Source organism: Lingula anatina, chromosome 10, assembly GCF_051362555.1.
Source record: "Lingula anatina isolate TDL-2025a chromosome 10, LinAna3.0, whole genome shotgun sequence".
NCBI classification, from domain to species: Eukaryota; Metazoa; Brachiopoda; class Lingulata; order Lingulida; family Lingulidae; genus Lingula; species Lingula anatina.
Window position 1 is genome coordinate 13,370,784 of NC_141776.1, and position 17,870 is coordinate 13,388,653.

The 17,870-nt window shown below is 38.4% G+C and overlaps 4 protein-coding genes and 1 long non-coding RNA gene across 5 annotated transcripts in view; 4 read left to right on the forward strand and 1 right to left on the reverse strand.

Annotated features, from left to right (window-relative positions):
- Positions 1–1,345: 1,345 nt before the first annotated feature.
- LOC106167656 (uncharacterized) lies at positions 1,346–3,423 on the forward strand. Its single transcript, XM_013546494.2, has 3 exons — positions 1,346–1,500; positions 2,048–2,256; positions 3,212–3,423. Exons 1-3 carry the CDS (start codon positions 1,447–1,449, stop codon positions 3,402–3,404), a joined length of 456 nt encoding a protein of 151 aa, XP_013401948.2. The 5' UTR covers positions 1,346–1,446; the 3' UTR covers positions 3,405–3,423.
- Positions 3,424–4,080: 657 nt separating this feature from the next.
- Positions 4,081–5,408, forward strand: LOC147759624 (uncharacterized). The gene is made up of 3 exons (XM_086997974.1): positions 4,081–4,237; positions 4,694–4,866; positions 5,116–5,408. The coding sequence occupies exons 1-3, from the start codon at positions 4,184–4,186 to the stop codon at positions 5,294–5,296; spliced, it is 408 nt and encodes a 135-aa protein (XP_086854100.1). The 5' UTR covers positions 4,081–4,183; the 3' UTR covers positions 5,297–5,408.
- Positions 5,409–6,830: 1,422 nt separating this feature from the next.
- Positions 6,831–8,645, forward strand: LOC106153781 (uncharacterized). Its single transcript, XM_013527881.2, has 3 exons — positions 6,831–6,941; positions 7,620–7,762; positions 8,275–8,645. Exons 1-3 carry the CDS (start codon positions 6,888–6,890, stop codon positions 8,525–8,527), a joined length of 450 nt encoding a protein of 149 aa, XP_013383335.2. The 5' UTR covers positions 6,831–6,887; the 3' UTR covers positions 8,528–8,645.
- A 1,384-nt stretch (positions 8,646–10,029) lies between these two features.
- LOC106167642 (uncharacterized) lies at positions 10,030–11,387 on the forward strand. Its single transcript, XR_015331302.1, has 3 exons — positions 10,030–10,093; positions 10,452–10,511; positions 11,268–11,387. It is a non-coding gene; the product is annotated as an uncharacterized LOC106167642 (long non-coding RNA).
- A 3,546-nt stretch (positions 11,388–14,933) lies between these two features.
- LOC106153782 (uncharacterized) overlaps positions 14,934–17,870 on the reverse strand; it is a 38,952-nt gene continuing 36,015 nt past the window's right edge. The window contains exons 33-38 of the mRNA XM_086997308.1: positions 17,626–17,684; positions 16,918–17,093; positions 16,646–16,721; positions 16,102–16,293; positions 15,580–15,779; positions 14,934–15,151 (exon numbers count right to left, since the gene is read on the reverse strand). Of these exons, the coding sequence (XP_086853434.1) occupies positions 14,949–15,151; positions 15,580–15,779; positions 16,102–16,293; positions 16,646–16,721; positions 16,918–17,093; positions 17,626–17,684 (906 nt within the window). The 3' untranslated portion in view covers positions 14,934–14,948. The remainder of the gene's footprint in view (positions 15,152–15,579; positions 15,780–16,101; positions 16,294–16,645; positions 16,722–16,917; positions 17,094–17,625; positions 17,685–17,870) is intronic.

Sequence of the window (17,870 nt, forward strand, 5' to 3'; positions counted from 1 at the left end):
GGATTGCGAGGCCGACCTTAACCAACTTGGCGTAAGATTCGCCCCCCCCCCCCCCCAAAAAAAAAAAAAAAAAAATAATAATAATAATAAAGAAAAAACTATGATTCAGCCTTTTTTGGGGGGGTGGGGGGGTGCGTTTTTTTATCAGAAATCGAAAGGGGGAGGGTCAGGACCCCCCCCCCTCCCTCCGATACCCCTCTAAATCCGCCACTGTTCTCATACTCGGTATTTCATATCGTCCTGTTTGACACTGGTTTGATGAGGGACCCATGGCGTATTTTCATTACCCTTGAAAGCCACTTTTTATTTCCTGTGTATGCATGTATGAACGTAAATAATCCAAATCCGAAGACTCTTGATGCAGCTTTTTTTATTCTTTGTTTTTCGTGTTCAACTAAACCATTATACTCTGCATACTCGTTGATTCGTGTTTTTCAACTCGTAGGGCAATGTAATTCCTGCGTTTTCGACGAGTTATGAATAAATAAAGTTTTATTTAATGTGAATTGTGAATTGATAATTTTATTTCCCGTGATCTGTGATCACCCCCCCCCCTTCCCCCCCATGGGATCTCCTTTGAATAAGGCCTACTTCGAATGCCCGTATGCATTTACATTTACAACTATTGCTTTATTTTGAGTCAAGGACGTCGGTAATTTTTGTGTCTCGTCAGGGGCGGATTGAAGCCGTATTCTATGTCTATTTCTTTCTGTCGAAAGACGGCCAAAAATGGAGGATGATCAACAAAGTCGTTTTGGTCATATGTGTCTTTTGACCTTTACAACATGAAAAGTCACGCCTGAAGACTTAAGGGAAGGTCAATAATCACTGATAACTAGTCAAACCGACCATATGGCGTATCGTTTTAAAGTGGCATTCACACACCTTGCCACGGATCAGTAGCGAACCAATGTGGGATAAAAAAATAGACAAATCATATACATTTCGGAGGACATGCTGCCACAGACCTTGTAATAGACTATAAGTGGAAAGTAAATTGAAAAATACCGTGGATTGAGTTACAAGGTACGGGTACCTCGATACAGCTTTATTTGACTGATAAATTGGGCTCCCATACTTAGATCGATTCATCTGGATCGACCTAACTCCCTGGGGATTCACGCTAAATTGCTCAAGGGGTGTAAATGTCTGTCAGCCCTACCGAATCAACTAGGATAAAGATAATTACCCCATAACAGCTTTACTAGGCGTGACAGTCATTTAAGCCAGTTAAGTTCATCGCAATTTATTGAGACTCCCAAGGGAGATAGATCAATCCAAATATTTGTGGGAATGGTCCCATTGACACATCCCCGAAAACGACGTGTAAACGTGCCTTTGTTATCATTATCATCCGTACTTGACCACTGGGAACCGTTGTGCCCCCTCTGGGGTTTATCCATGCGACCGGACAAACTTTAGACGTAGTGTACATAACATTGCGGGATGACGAACATGTATCTGGCATTGAGTGCGCTGTTATGTGGCGCGTTTTTCGAGGTAATGTAGAAAAAGGTAGGCCCTATTTTAGGCCTATCGATTAAATGTTTCATCGATTTTATACTGGGATAGTCCTTGGTCTCTGTTATCAAAATTCATCGGTGCTGTTTTTAACTGATATAACAAATGCGGTTCATATTTTAATTCTAAAGTAGCGGAAGCATGATACTTCTCATCCTTTCCCCGTTACCCACTCTTTTTAAAGTAGGCCCTACGTGTCCCATTTGTACCTAATTGTGCGGGGCCAACGTGGCAGTGTTTCTTGGCACACGGACACAGCGTCAATTTTATAGCTTGCGCTATGTCCATGGTGATATGTCTTTTATGTTCATAGACGGATCTGTTAAAGTGGCTTTGTTCCCCCCACCCTTACCCCTTGATTTACATGTACTGTACATCTGACAACTTTTGTGGCGTTATTGCCGCAGTTTTATCCGATTATCCGTTTTCCGTAATCTTCCATGTATTTTTTATTTGTTTATTTATCTATTTTATTTATTATGCCAAAAACGGCAATCTACTTGACTGCATTCACCTCCATTTTTAGCTGGTAACGGAGACCGCAGCGCTGCCTCCCACGTTAGCACCAACTGATCCTCCTCTTCCGTGTCTACCTTTCTGTGCGTCCAGGGACCCAACAATGGCTCCACCCACACCACCCACGACTACACCCTTCTGGTGGAATTGCCGTTTTCCTGACCAATCGAGACCTTGGGAACACTGCCCCAGTGGGAACTGTGTCGGACCAGGACTGAGGTACGTATGCACGTAATCGTCAGCCTCCCCCCTCTGCCCCCATCAACAATGATCGTTGCTCATTCAACGGAATTTTTTTTTTTTTTCAATGCATTCAGTATTGTTGAACAAACAAATTTTGACTCAATGGCTTAAAATTGTAACGACTTGTGTACATGTACAAAGTGAAAATTAAAAAATTAAAACCTAAAAGTTAAAAAGTATAGTACGGGACGATTAAAGCATGCCATTGCGCGTTCAACTTTTATACAGCAAAATATTTGTGCTGATAATCATAATAATTAAAGCTTTCCTAGAAATTTCTACAATTTCAGACAATGAGAAAAATTTATTAACCCTATTTTGAATACTTACATGTACATTTAAGTGCTACTTTTTACCTTCACCAGCGAGTTACAGTCCCTCGATCTCTCTTCATTTTTGGTTATAGCCAAACCTTCGTAAGCATAAGAGAAAGGTGCTGCAATCTACAGTATAATCAAAATTTGGCGTAAAAAGGTCTAAAACTTATAGTGTGACTTAGGGAGCATTCACATCGAGAAGAGCCGAGGTCTAGTAAGGCCGCGACCTAAATATGGCGGACCTACATGAAAGGAAGACTAATCCTGTAGTGGTCTCTCCTCCTCTCACACGCCTCCCCACGAGTTGTCCCTCGACCGGTTGAATTGAGCCGAGATTTAATTACTGTGCCCCTGCAGGGATAATGCGTGAGGAGGTGTGTGAGACGCGGAGAGACTATTACAGGATTAGTGTTCTTCCTTTCATGTAGTTCCGCCATATTTAGGTCGCGGCCTTACTAGATCTCGGCTCTTCTAGATGTGAAAGGGACCTTAATATAATGGAGACCCGTCATCCTTTGAATGCGTTGGAGGTGACTTATCAAGGTCATTCAATAGCATTAACCCGCATCTGTCACATCGGTCACATTATACGGACTTTCCATCTCTTTCTCCAGGTGCGTCGACACAGAGTCAGTCCTAATTCGTCCTCCCATTGAACCGACGCCGCCTCTTCCAACAAGGACAACCACGCCAGAGCCGACTACCCTCCCCGGTCCCATGCCGCCATTGCCTCCAAGCCGTGCCAGGAGGTGTTCTCCCTACCCACAGTGGTACCAGTGTGTCCCCGTAGAGCAGATTATAGGATAGACAGACTATGGACTTGAGCCAGTGATAATCTTCTGGAGCATTTCTTGTTTGAATTAAAATCTGATTTTTTAAAATACATTGTACAATTGTATTACAATAAAGCGGATAAGTACATTTGGTAAGCGTTATTTGGTACTTTTTAGACAAATAAATAAAGACTCTTTGGCATGGAAGAATTCACTTTACTGCAATGGTCAAAGTGAAAGGGGTATTTATAGGAATACAGTCATTATAAGGTATCTGAGAATGCTTCTGCTCGGCATGGTATTACAATGCGCTCGTATGATGAACTGTACATTTCCTATAGCTATTAAAACAGTAAACAAGTACTAGTGCTACCTGTAAGACGACCATTTACGCAAGCCTCGCTTGGTTAGACGTGTATTCTGACATGCACTACACGGAAGGTCACAACTGAAGATTTAAGGGAAGGCCAATAATCACTGATAACTTTAAAAACCGAACATATGGCGCGTGGTTTTAAAATGGTATTTACACAACTTGCCATGGATCAGTAGTGAACCAATGAGGGATACAAATAAAACATACATATTTTATATGCATTTTAAAGACCCGTGCCTCCACCAAACCTAATATGTGGAAATGAATTGAAATAAAATGCAGTATAAAATTGATTTGTGTGGAATCTCGATATAACGTTACTTGATGATGAGCATCTACGAAGACGACGTCGACGTATAAACGTTCCCTTATTATTATCATCCATTCCTGACAGCTGGTTTATTCATGTGAGTGACGGTCTTGACGTGTTACGTGAAATGATGAACATGTATCTGGTATCGAGTGCGCTTTTATGTGGAATGTATTTCAAGGTAACGTAGAAATACGTATTTTTTTTTCTATTTTAACGTCTATGTTGGAAGAGTCGCAGGTCAGGTATATGTCACCAAAATTTCTTAATGTCTTAGAAAAGATGAAGACAGCATTTACTCCACAGCACTGACCGCTATCATTATTTAGCAATCATCTTAACAACGTTTCTTGTAACACTGACATTGCGTAATTAATTTGTTCCACGTCCATGTTGATTATTCTACTGTATGTTCTATGTTTCTTGACAGACGGATTGGGCAGTGCCTTTGCCCCCCCCCCCCCCTCCAAAAAAAAAAATGCATTTGACGACGGTGGTTGGGTTATTTCCAACAGATTTATCTCACCATCCTTTTTCCATAGGGTTTCTTTTTTAAGTCTCTTTATTACTAAATCTTGTTTCTATATGTTATCTTTTAAGAAGGGATCTAGTTGACAGCATTCACTTTCATTTTCAGTTGGTTACAGGAGCCGTAGTGCCACCCTCAACGACTAGACCACCAACAACCACAACCACCACTACTACAACAACAACAACAACAACACAGTTCTGTTGTCTTTGCTACTTCCCTGACGGAACTCAACCTTGGGAATACTGCCCCAGTGGGAAATGTGTCGGAGAAGGACTGAGGTAAGCGGTCACGTGATCGTCACACCCCGCTCAACAATCACTCTTGCTCATTTAACGGAATTTCACTAATATAACATATGCATTTTGTGCTACTTGATACTGCTTGGCACAGGCACACTTGGACTCATGAGACGATCGAGGTAAATACAATACTTAAGAACAATGTGAATACAATACTTAAATTATGCAAGATACCTTCACTGTTACTGTAACTGTTATGGTAAAGAGAGTTTCCTTTTCCCTCACCAGGTGCCTCAGCATGTATGGTAAGACGCCTCCACCAACAACGACTCTTTCGACAACGTCAACCACGCCATGGACGACTACCCTCCCCGGTCCCATGCCGCCATTGCCTTTAAGCCGTGGCAGGAGGTGTCAGCCGTATCCAAGGTGGTATCAGTGTGTCCCCATTGAGTACATCATAGGATAGGCATCCAGGGACTTGAGACAAATACGATCCTCGGGGGCACTGATATTTGAATGAATGGCTGATTTGTTAAATGAATGTGCATTGTATCACAATAAAGATAATATGTACATTTGCTAAGCGTTACTTCGTTTATTTGAAATTACACTGAGAATTTGACAGAAAAAAATCACTTTTTTTGCAACGATTTAGGTGAAAGCACCCTGAGCTTCAGAGATAACTTGACACTAAGCTCTTCACTATAGCCTATCTTCATCGTGTCAAGTGAAGAGCTTCTATAGTGTCAAGTTATCTCTGAAGTTCAGGGTGGGTGAAAAGGGTAACTGTAGAATTGCAGTCAATAAAATTAAGGTATGAATGAATACTACTGCTTTTCAGCATTGCACTACTGCTTGAGTGCTCATGTACGTTTCACATTAAAACAGTAACAAGTATTTTGTTGAAAGCAGTACATTTACACAAATCGTGCTGGGATATGAAGGTGCGTAAACTATTAGCTTTAATTCCATTAATATTCCAATAGGCAAATGAATAAAACATCAGTACTGTTTCATATAAATAATTAGGATGATAAGCAATTTGACAAGCACATATAAAAAGTAAGTTAGAAAGAATGAATAAATGAATAAGTAAGTAAATTTACTGTTACCAATTATTTTCATTCTGTCTTGCCGTACAATGTATGAATTCTTCAGCTCTCCTTGATACCGATATAACACCGCCCCTTGGACATAATTCGTTATTATGTCCAACACTGCCCAGAACCTGACAGCTGAGCACACGCTTAAAGGTATACTGTGATGAAAAAACGGGTTAAAACTATCCTTTAGGTGCCCAAAGTCTTCTGGGGCATTCTTGTTTGAATTAAAATCTGATTTGTTAAATACATTGTATAAATTGTATTGCAATAAAGCGGATACATTTGGTAAGCGTTATTTGGTCTTTTTTAGACAAATAAATCAAGACTCTCTGGCATGGAAGAATTCACTTTACTGCAATGGTTAAAGAGAAAGGGGTATTTACCGGATTACAGTCATTATAAGGTATCTAAGAATGTTTCTGATCGTCATGGTATTACAATGAACACGTATGATGAACTGTAGGCCTACATTTACTATGTAAACAGTAAACAAGTACTTCTAGTGCTCCCTGTAAGACGTACATTTACCCAAGCCTCGTTTGGTTAAACGTGTATTCTGACATACATTACAACGAATGTCACGACTGAAGGTTCAAGAAAAGGCCAATAATTACTGATAACTTTAAAAACCGAACATATGGCGTATCGTTTTAAAGTGGCATTTACACAAGTTGCCATGAATCAATGCCGGATAAAAAAATAACACAATATGTAATATTAACATATAAAGGACGTGTGCCTCCACCATGCATATCTAATAGGTGGAAAACAAATTTAAATATACAGTATTAGTTTAAGTGGTACAGGCATCTTGTAATAACATTATTTGGCTGAAAGACATCCCTGAAGACGACGTATAAACGTGCCTTTGTTATCATTGTCATCCGTCCCTGACGACTGGTTTATCCATACGAGTAACGGTCTTTCAGACATTGATATACGTAACATTGCTTAATGATGAACGTCTATCTGTTAGTGAGTGCGCTGTTGTGTGGCCTGTATTTCGAGGTAATGTAGAAATACGTATTTTATCGCTTTTGATAATGTTTTATCCATTTTATGCTGGAATAGTTCTTGGTCTCTGTCAACAAAATTTATGGGTGTTTTTCAATTGAAATATTATTGTGCGTTCAAGGACCAACGTGACAACGTTTCTTGACACTGGCGCTGCGTCAGTTTTTTAAATTGCTCCATATCCAAGGTGATTTTAAGCCACACAGACGACGCGGCGTGATAGCGTTATCTTCCACTGTGTTCAACCAAGGGGGTAGATAGCTAGCCTTCCTTTATTATACAGCCGACCTTTTCAATTGACGTTATCCTTTCTATACGTGCCACACACTTCCAGGCATATATATCAATAACATGAGCTGACTCGGCAGGAATAAAGGTTCCGTCACACCTAGCGTAAAGAGGTGCGTATGAGTAATGTAGAAGACGTCTATTATACGCACAAATTCGAGCGTATGGAATCACCGTTTCCAGCGTATAAGAATGAAGCAGCATATGGAATTGATTTTGAATATACTCAAACATTTTATTTCCGTCTGGGTATTCGAACGTACACCGACGTTTGTCTGCGGACACGAGGCGAATACGATCTAAGGTCAGCGAATGGGCAAATACTTTTATGCTTTTGATCTACACGCTAGGTGTGACAGTGCCTTAACATGTCTTTACTTTCAGCTGGTCACGGGAACTGACGCGCCCTGGCCAATGCCAACGCCAAAGCCAACAACAACACCTTTCTGGTGGTATTGCAGATTCCCTGACGCAACTAAACCTTTCGAGCACTGTCGCAGTGGAAGATGTTCTGGATCAGGACTAAGGTATGCGGTCACGTGGTCATAATTCGTCACGTGTTCAGTGAGGAGTTTTCTGAGTTGGCCTACCGGTACACACCCGATGGGTTAAAATAAATTATTGAATTCTTAACTCAGCAACCAACCTTGTTCATTTGATGGGATACTTTACTTCATATTACATGATTGTTGACTAACGTTCCTCGTGGTTTTACTTAACACATAAATATAATTTCTCAGTAGATTATGTAGCATCGCGCTGCTTATTCATCTGATACCGTTTTGACAGGAATGGTTTTGCGCTAGGAGCCGTAATCCGTTCCGAATTGATTTGTAAAAGTGTTATAATTAACCTTATATTACGACTAGCCCTATAGCCTGTACTGATCATATATGGGACCCTGGGCTTCCATCCTTGTACTTTATAGGACTGCTATTCCTGACGCGACGGCAAATTCCGAAAGCGACGGAGGGGAGCTATAAAGTCATCCACCTGTCACATAAGTCACTGTTCACGGATTCTTCTTCTCTTTTTGCAGGTGTGTCAACATACATTCAGTTGTAACCCGTCTTCCCATAGAGACGAAGACGCCGACTGGACCGACAAGAACGCCACCGACAAGAACTCCACCGACAAGAACTCTATCGACAAGGTCGACCACGCCATGGACGACTAAACTTTATGGTTATACGTCGACGCCATTGCCTCTATTCCGTGCTAAGAGGTGTACCCTTAGTACGTCGTTTCCATTGTGGTATCGGTGTGTCCCCGTTGAGTACATCATAGGATAGGTACATGTATCCCGGGACTTGAGACAGATACGATCCTCTGGGGCATTTATCTTTGAATGAGTAGCTTATTTGTTAAATGAATGTGCATTGCATCACAATAAAGATAATATGTACATTTGCTTAGCGTTACTTCATTAATTTGAAATTGAACACTGAGACTTTGACAGGAAAAAATCACCTTTTTTGCAGCGATTTTGGGTGAAAGGGGTAGCTACAGTCACAAAAAGGTACGAATGAATACTGCTGCTTTTAAGCACGGTACTACTTGTGTGCTCATGTACATTTCCAATTAAAACAGTGAACACGTATTTCCAGTGCTGAAAGAAATCTCGCAAATAGGCAAATGAATAAAACATCAATACTGTTTCATATAAATAATTAGGATGATAAGCAATTAAGAATGAATAAATGAATAAGTAAGTGAAATGAATAAGTAAGAAAGAATGAATAAATGAATGAATAAGTAAGTGAATTTACTGTTACCAATTATTTTCATTCTTGTCTTGTCTTGTCGTACAATGTATGAATTCTTCAGCTCTCCTTGAAACCGATACAACACTGCCCGAACCTGACATGCGATGAGCACAAGCCCAAAGAAATTTTCAAACTCAGCTGTGACCGTAAACTCATCGTAAGGGGGCTTTAAGCCATCGCATGACAGTTGATGGAGTTTCTCAGGCTCCGATAGGAGAGAGAATATCCGTCCCCTTGCCTACCCCCCCCCCCCCTCTCGCAGACAAGGGGGATGGGAGATGTGATAAAGTGCACGTGTAAAAAGACATGTGTTGGAGTTCAATGTGAATATAATATCATTATAACTCAATTTACTGACGAGATGTGACAATGTTTACCTATTCTTCCTTCGGCAACGTATCCTATACTACGGCTGTGACTTACCAGAAGGTGAATAGATATATGATTAATAATGAAAGTAAAGCACTGACGATATATTAACGAAATATTCAGAAGGTCAAACCAGTAATTGATGTCAGAGGCGGATCACACCCGCCATTAGCACAAAGGCACATATAATAGGCGGAATATATCTAAACTGAGAAGTCAGACTGACTAACCTTCATTCGGAAACGCTCTGCAAGGATGTACTCTCTTTGTGTAGCGTTACTGGCACTGTTAAGTTCCCAAGTCGTGGCATACTGGCAAAATCGACCAAGACCGCCCTTGGTGAGTATAAAGTTGTTCCTATCTTGGACCAAAGATCAGAATGAATTGCACCATTTTTAATACCTTCAAATGTTTGTGCCTTTCAAATAAATGTATGTTTTTAAAATAATTTTAAGCAATTCTATTTACTTCCATAAAATCAAGCTGATAGGAAATAAGACAAAATGAGCACAGAAGGTGTTTTAGACCTATACACAATTTGTCAAGCAGATTATAATTAATAAATGAATGAAAAAATAAAAGTGAAAAAATTATTTGCCGTCTCCTCGAAGACATTTCAAGACATGTGTTTCATATCTTGCTTGAACAATTTTTTTCTTCTAGTCTCCATTATACCCTGGGATACCACAAAATCATTACGAACACGTCTGGAATGTCTTAAATGTAATGTATTGCCATTAATTATGTAGTCACTCTAAACACAAATGTTTTGATTTATTAGTCATTAAATAAGGTAATTCGACTTCTTATCACCTAATTAGATTACTTATTTACTTGTACGTTGTATCTTAAAATTATGCAGTGAATAACAGCTCTAGGGTAACGAAAGTGACAGAAGACGGTTCGCTTCCCCATTAACACCTTTATTTCTGCTAAAAATACCTTTTGAAAAAAAGGGAGGGGTCACCTGCCCCGTTGCATTTGCCCTCAACATGATTAAATATATAATCTAGTAACTTTCTATTGAACAATTTTATAACGTTCATTGTACCGATATGTGTACCTATTAATTCTTTTTCAGACGCAATTTTACGGAAGGGCACGGAACAATCAGCGCAAGAACACAAGGGAAGCCGTGAACGTAACAATTTTTTCTGTTATGCTTGTCATGCCCGACCCTTTACGTATTCCTATTCCGTACTTCCTGTCGCGTATTCCCCATAAATTTGAAATGTAATTTTAAAACAAGCAAGCGTCTAGTTTAGCCGCATAAGCGCCTTCAGAGACAAATAGAAATCATACACCAGTTCGTGAAATAATTACAGATGAGCTAATTTGCAGCAAATTTGTTGCAAATTTGCAAGAACTCAGAACTTGAATACTTTCTTGCAAACTGACTGCAAACTTGAGATGTTCTTGCAAATTTGCTGCTAGTTTTCCACAAATTTGCCAGAACAAAAATACTTTCTTGCAAACCTGCTGCAAACTTAAGTTGTTATTGTGAATTTGCTGCAAATTAGCAGCAAGACAAATTTTTTCTTGCAAACTCCTACAAACTAGTTGCCGCAAACTTTTAGTTTGCAACAAATTTGCTGCAATTTTGCCGCAGTATTGCTGCAAACTTTCCCTTGTGCTGAGGATTGTGATTATAAGAATGCGTTGGAAACAAGAGGAGGCATTTCAATTTGTTAAATTAAAAGGGAATCATATGTGTGATTGTTTCACTTGGAGAGCAGTTCGGTCTGAGCAGACCAACATCTCAGATGTGTTGTGTTTGTCAAGATTAAAAAAAAAAAATTTATAGAGTGAAACTACAGCAGGTCATTGGAGGGTACAATACAACAGTTGCACCATGAATGTTATAAACAATGTATCAAAGGTACTTATTGTTCAACAGCCTAGGCCAACCTCCGAAGCTTTTACCTTTGACGTCTATCCACTACCTAATGGGGGGACCAGGTACACCGTATACAACTCTCCCGAGAAACCGCGAGACTGTGACCATACCCTGACGCAGGTAGGCCTAAATAAAACGTAGAACACGTATGTATCGAGTTGACATTTTCTCTTTTATTTTATCATTCTTTATTTGAAACATAAAGGATCCATAAAACATGTGACACACACTCGATTCACGAAGCATTTTCATTAAAATTGTCCGAAGTTTCTTATGAGGCAGGGTATTTTCTTTGGCACCAATTGCCTAAAAGCGATTTTCATTTAATGGACTTATTTCGTCTTCTTATAACATATTGATTATCGTTTTATCTCGAGAGATCACCAATAACTTATACCAGTACTAATAACAGAAATCAAATCAAACGCTATAATTGAAAGAAAATAGTTATAACTTTGTGATGTTTTAGCCTGAAGACGGAGACATAGTACAGATCTGGTCTCCTATGTCAGCGGAAGGCGGTGGCTATCTTCGAGTAACTAACCAAGTCGCGCCAAATGGCGGGTACTACGTCGATTCGAAAGGATATATAGAAGATTCTAATAGTATGTAGCATTTTGAGTTACAATAACGTTTTTTCTCCAACATGATCTAATTCATAAAATTTGCTTGATACTTTCCTTGGTGTGGGTGGGTGGGGGGTCATACATCGTAGCCTTTTTAAAAAATTATTTAAGTTCTTCTCAGCAAGTAGAAAAAGTATCGGACTTTGACCTATTTTTCAAATTAATCATTGAATTCTTTATCAGCTTTGCAAAGACAAATATGATATTCCATCATATCCTTTTTGTTCCACCTTGAAAAATACGATATCGACATCGTTTTATAAAATTTCTTTTAACACATTTGCCTTCCTTATCAACTCAAACCCAACAACTCTCCAAATACCAACTTTTACAGCAATTGTGTTGATTTTACAGCCAAGTTCCGATGGCGGACGACATTTTCACATCCGCCCACAATCCCCCTTATTGACATACTGGACCCATGCAACGCCACAATGGATTCCGTTGTTTTGCGCATGAGCAAATACCAGTTTCTTGGAAACGTGACAGAAGATGGATGGTACATCATTACCTACTCCTATTGGCCACCCCCTTTCCCGACAATAACTGCCGTAAGTCTATGACAGAATAATGCTTCGATTTATTAAATGTGTTGTCTGAGCAGTTTGTTGTCGCTGTAGTTAGATGTCAGGCATGCTGAATGTATAAAAATTTATGTATGTAAATTGTTCTCAAATCACTCCATTTATTCGATTATTCGGCCCTTTGTTCATCTACTAGTTTGTTTAGTTAAATAAACCTTTTTTTTACATTTTTTCAAACTTATGTTCCGTACAGTTCAGAATGATTCGTACTGAAGTCGATCCGATTCTCATTCATCATAAAACAGATCATCATTTTCCAATTTTATGTTTTGTTTCATATGATTTATATTATTATTATATCATTTATATTATATTTATATCATTTATATTATGCCGCGATGAGCATTACATTCCCTACGTAAAGATAGATGGTCTGTGTAGCAGTTAAATTGTCCGTCATCCATACAAGTTAGGGTAAGCAATAAGCAAGTCGATCAAAATCTAGGGCAGGGTTTACCAGCAAAAGTCAATGGGCATCGGACCTTGTTTCACAACAGGGGACTATCTCATATATGACACTGAAAAAGGATTATGTTAAAGGGTTGTTACGTCACGCCTTAAGGTCAAACGCGGACGGGTATCTTAGTTAAGAAAAGAAATGCAATCAAATCGCGCATTCACTATTTCAGAATATGGAAACATCCTCGCCGCCGACAGCTGACCAGATTTGGAATCCGACGCTCTTTGGACATCATTTGAGGTAGCCTTATGCTTGTCATTCTTAAGGTCAAATCTATGTTATTGATTCTTCTAGCATTAATCAGTACATGTATGTACTGGGACGGCATTCTATCTATCATATAGTCTATCAGTTTCCTTTGTTTTTTTTTTGATGCAATTACTCTATGGTCATTGTCAATGTTCAGAGAGTGGTGAAAAGAGCTAAGATATTGGTGCATAGACCCCCTTTTTAAAAGTGAATATGGTTTTAGAGGGAATTGAGAAATTGCATATTCAAAGAATGGATCCAGGTTGGTAAGTATAAACTGTATTATTACTGACAGATCTAGCTGTCTGTAATTTGTAGATTGGAGAAGGCAACATCCTCTGGTCATCCGTCCAACATCTTCCTTAACGCGAAAAGATTCGGACAGATTGAAGGATATCATGAAATGGGACATCCGGAAGTCGCCAAACTATGGCCGAATCCGGGTACTCTGTTCTTCATGTACGACCAGGGACTAAAATATAACTAAGAATATACATATTTTTCGACGAACATAAATTTAACAGATAAACTAAAAAAAAAAAAAAACAGGAAGGTAAGAATCCTTCTTGTATTTTAGAGTGGGTGTAATTACAGTTTTGTAGCAACTTTCAAGGGAAACTTCAGAATAATATCTTAACACGAAGCTCTCTGTAATATAGCTTGTATGTAGTATAGTAGAAAAATGAATGAATAGAGATCGATGCTAAATATATGAATACATCAGAACCGTTTCAAAAAACCAAGTGTAGTGCATTATTCCTTATACGAGAACTTCTAATGCTTGCTTGATTTAAATCCCGATAACTTGCAGCAGAATATAGAGTGGCATCTAAGGTTCCATACAAAATGTTTTTTTTTTCTCAGTGCTTCAAATATGTACGTATAGGTTCTGAATGAACATGCTTGACCCCATTCCAAACAGACCACACACAAACACAAGAACATAGTTAAAATATGTTATAAAATATATTTTAATAACAACTTTGTTCAATTTACATCTCGTATAAAATATCCGGCCTGTTATGAACAGAAAGTACAAATGGAGTTACATGACATTAGATAAAATGTTACTTGTGCTGGGTGAATGAAATAATTTGATTTGTGTTTTATTGCATACATCTCGATAACAGATACCCTGCCCGGCTTAGTTTTGTATAATGAAGTAACAAATGGCCTCCATTTCATTTTATAGGATTTCATACTGAATATGGTTTTATATAATAATAATAATAATAATAATAATAATAATAACAACAATAATAATAATGAAAGATTTAATGTAAGAGATGATATAAAACAATACTAACTGATAGGGACCACACTTGGTCCTTCCGTGGTGTAAAATGTCTATTTACCTATATTCTTTACAGTAGAGCTACTTTTATTTCAACACGTAGCCTACTACCTGTTATTGGTTGACTGGATGTCTTTACATGCTCACATGTTCATTAAACGTGTTCAATACTAGTATATTCCATGAATATATGTAGTTCCGACTGAGTAACTTCACACGTGACATGGTGGGCAAATTAATCGTAAAACAGATGTGGAGAAATATGATATCATGCGTTCGTTTCAGGTCTTAGTCGAATCTGAAATAAAACGCAAAATTTAAAGTAAATAAACTGTTTAGAGTTATAATGATTAAGGTGTCTTATAAAACTGGCATCTGGTGTTTTTCTAAACTTTCACAACAATAACACGCACGTCTAGCTAGCTGTAAATATCCAATACTTCGTATCATTACTTTTAAAACATATCATCAAAAATATACAGATGAATATTTAACCACATTTTGCCACGGGACACGCAAAAAAATATGAAACACATTCAAAATCACACTTACCGGATTGTGGAAGCCGTTCCCATACCCCACATGAGGACGTGATATTCTGAATTCATGATCTGGTTTCAAGTTGCCAGTAAGCATGCTTTCCCACCCGTTAGAATCCATGTCCGGATATCCTAAAATGTAAATAACAATTTCAAATAAATATATGTCATAGATGAGTCGAGATTCAAATCAAATCAAGGCACTAGCAATCCACCAAGGAGAAATATGGACTGTCCCGAGTCTCGATCGCCAAGGCGAGATTGAAATGCAGACATACATAGAAACTAACTGTTAATCTGAGATTATCAAAAAAGCGTTTAATATCGACCTTAAACAGACATTACATCATGGAGTAGACTGATTTAGCATCATGAATCGGTTTGGATCCATATTAAAATCGCGTTAAATCAGAGATTCATTTTCGATGCAAGAACCGAAAAGCTACGACTCACGTCACCCATCTCATTTATAAACTTGTTAAAAACTGTAAACGTGCTCAAACTATACTATGCCACTAAATATGTATCCATCCTGACGCCTTTAATACGCATATACCTACCGTGACGCCCTCCATAATTGACGTAGCCTCCATTTCTGTGCAAATAGTCACTGCCTGAGCTGCTGCTCCGACTACTGCCAGAACTACGAGTTCGACTGCTCCCCGACCCCGGGTCTCGGCCTCTTCCCATGTACTGCCAGTTGGGGAAATACTTGGGATGGAAAACTCCACTGGCTGGTCCGTATGCTCCATGTAAAAAGCTGGAATGAAATGCGAATACATCGATATGCAGAAACATTATCAAAAAAAGGTCAGAAGTCAGAAGCTTTATTACGTCATGTCAACATCAAAGTGACGTCATGTAATGCTGGGCTAAGCAGTGAAGGTTGGATATTAAATCTCGTAGACAAAGATAATAAAATAAACAAATAAATAAAAACATAAACGAACTGAAAATAAAAAAAATAAATAATCACGATTCAAACGATTCTTATTACTTCTTAATGAATGTTCAATGAAGTAATCCGGAACTTTAGAATAGTTAATACATTCTCAAATCATAGGCACAGATTTCGCACTCACTTATCATATCTAGTTGCCCGTAGCTTCTCCTTCTTTGCTTTCCTCTTTTTGTAAATGATCACAATGACGAGGATGCTTATCGCCACGATGAGAAGAATGCCGCCGACTGTGCTGGCCGCCACTATGGCTATTTCATCATTTGTCAGCCCAGATTTGGTCTGGCATTGGTTACCGCTGTAGCCTGTCACACAGCTGTCAATGTGTAAAGAATGGAAGATTATATTTGAATAATAACGTGGCAAAAGACGGTGAGTGGCAATAGGCGGTATAACTGATAGATAGAGAGACAGATAGATATAGATAATGCAATATATACATCTTTATCTATCTACTTATCTGCCTGCCTGCCTTCACACACACACACATACACACTGACATACATACAAACATTCAGACATTCTAACAGATAGAAACATTCAACCAAATAGTGCAAACACATAAACCAATTTTAATATGCATGGACATCTCTTAGAGAACACAAGACACCCATACGAATCCATTAAAACAAGTTGTTCAGACAAAAGATGGTAAAGGCTTTACTTACGAACAGTAGCCATATGCACTGCCATCACAACCGCCCCCGTTCTGGCAACCGAGCACCGTACATTGTTGTAACGGCACTGAAAATGGCAGATCAGGTGAAGAGTCATCAGTCTTTAATTTTTCCCAAAGTGCGACACAACTGCATTTATAAATATTTACTATTTGTCGTGTTTGAGTTACGCCCACTAATATATTACAAAAAAAAAAAAAAAGAATAAAAATCGATAAAAAAATTGTCACAATGATCATCGATATATTTCCATTCGTACTTACCACCGTCTACTACCGGCGCTTCTATGACTCGAAAGCGACTGTTTTCGTAAACTATGACGTAGTTGTTGGGTATAAGCTGTTGCAACATGTGTTCTCTGAAAGCCTGCGTGGTAGCGTTTACATCGCCCCCCGTTGTGTTCACTTTTACCGTGTACTGAACTATAAGACTACCGTCACTGAAAATTTAAATGTATAACTAGAGTTATATTATATTATATTATATTATATTATATTATATTATATTATATTATATTATATTATATTATTTATAATGCATGCAGACTTTTATGCAAAAGACGTTAATAATATTTTGCACAATGCATTACTGTCACGACTCACTATACCATTTCACTTGATAGGAAGATATTTAAGGAAGTGATAAAACGTTAAGAATGGACGGAAATTCTAGAATTATTTAACGAACTGTTTAGTTGGAACCAACGTATTCTGAAGGGAAGTAATTAAGGGAAATTGCCTGTATTCCGGAAGACGACAAAGGAATGAAAATACCCCTTAGACTTGATAAGAGTTTCATCAACGTTCTTGCCTACCGTTACCCCGAAATGTTTACGGAAGAATAATTGCAATCAAGGTATCTGAAGTTAAGGTTTTCGTTGTTTTTAATAAAAAAAAAAAAAAAAAAAAAAAAAACTTTGAAACCTACATAAAAAGCTTCATATTAATTTGTTGAGCGAACCGTGTACCTACCGCAAGTTCATTATAACTAAACTCACAAAACCTGCAAAACCGTCATGGAGTGAGACCAGCTGAAATAAAGATGGAAATCAATTACACATACATGTGTATGTGTATAGCATATGAAGTATTACTGTAATTGCAATAAATGGAACATTGATTTTACGAATTCTAGGAACTGTATCACAAAACCCCAGACACCCGAAGACAGATGCCTTTGGATCATTGCATCTTAATATTGTGAGCACATTCAAAAT

Excerpts from the sequence above, each read along its gene's own strand:
- LOC106167656 (XM_013546494.2), top strand. The coding sequence starts at position 1,447 with ATGACGAACATGTATCTGGCATTGAGTGCGCTGTTATGTGGCGCGTTT. Across the intron at positions 1,501-2,047 it reads TATGTGGCGCGTTTTTCGAG|CTGGTAACGGAGACCGCAGC; the intron begins GTAATGTAGAAA and ends CTCCATTTTTAG. Across the intron at positions 2,257-3,211 it reads TGTGTCGGACCAGGACTGAG|GTGCGTCGACACAGAGTCAG; the intron begins GTACGTATGCAC and ends CTCTTTCTCCAG.
- LOC147759624 (XM_086997974.1), top strand. The coding sequence starts at position 4,184 with ATGATGAACATGTATCTGGTATCGAGTGCGCTTTTATGTGGAATGTAT. Across the intron at positions 4,238-4,693 it reads TATGTGGAATGTATTTCAAG|TTGGTTACAGGAGCCGTAGT; the intron begins GTAACGTAGAAA and ends TTTCATTTTCAG. Across the intron at positions 4,867-5,115 it reads TGTGTCGGAGAAGGACTGAG|GTGCCTCAGCATGTATGGTA; the intron begins GTAAGCGGTCAC and ends TTCCCTCACCAG.
- LOC106153781 (XM_013527881.2), top strand. The coding sequence starts at position 6,888 with ATGATGAACGTCTATCTGTTAGTGAGTGCGCTGTTGTGTGGCCTGTAT. Across the intron at positions 6,942-7,619 it reads TGTGTGGCCTGTATTTCGAG|CTGGTCACGGGAACTGACGC; the intron begins GTAATGTAGAAA and ends CTTTACTTTCAG. Across the intron at positions 7,763-8,274 it reads TGTTCTGGATCAGGACTAAG|GTGTGTCAACATACATTCAG; the intron begins GTATGCGGTCAC and ends CTCTTTTTGCAG.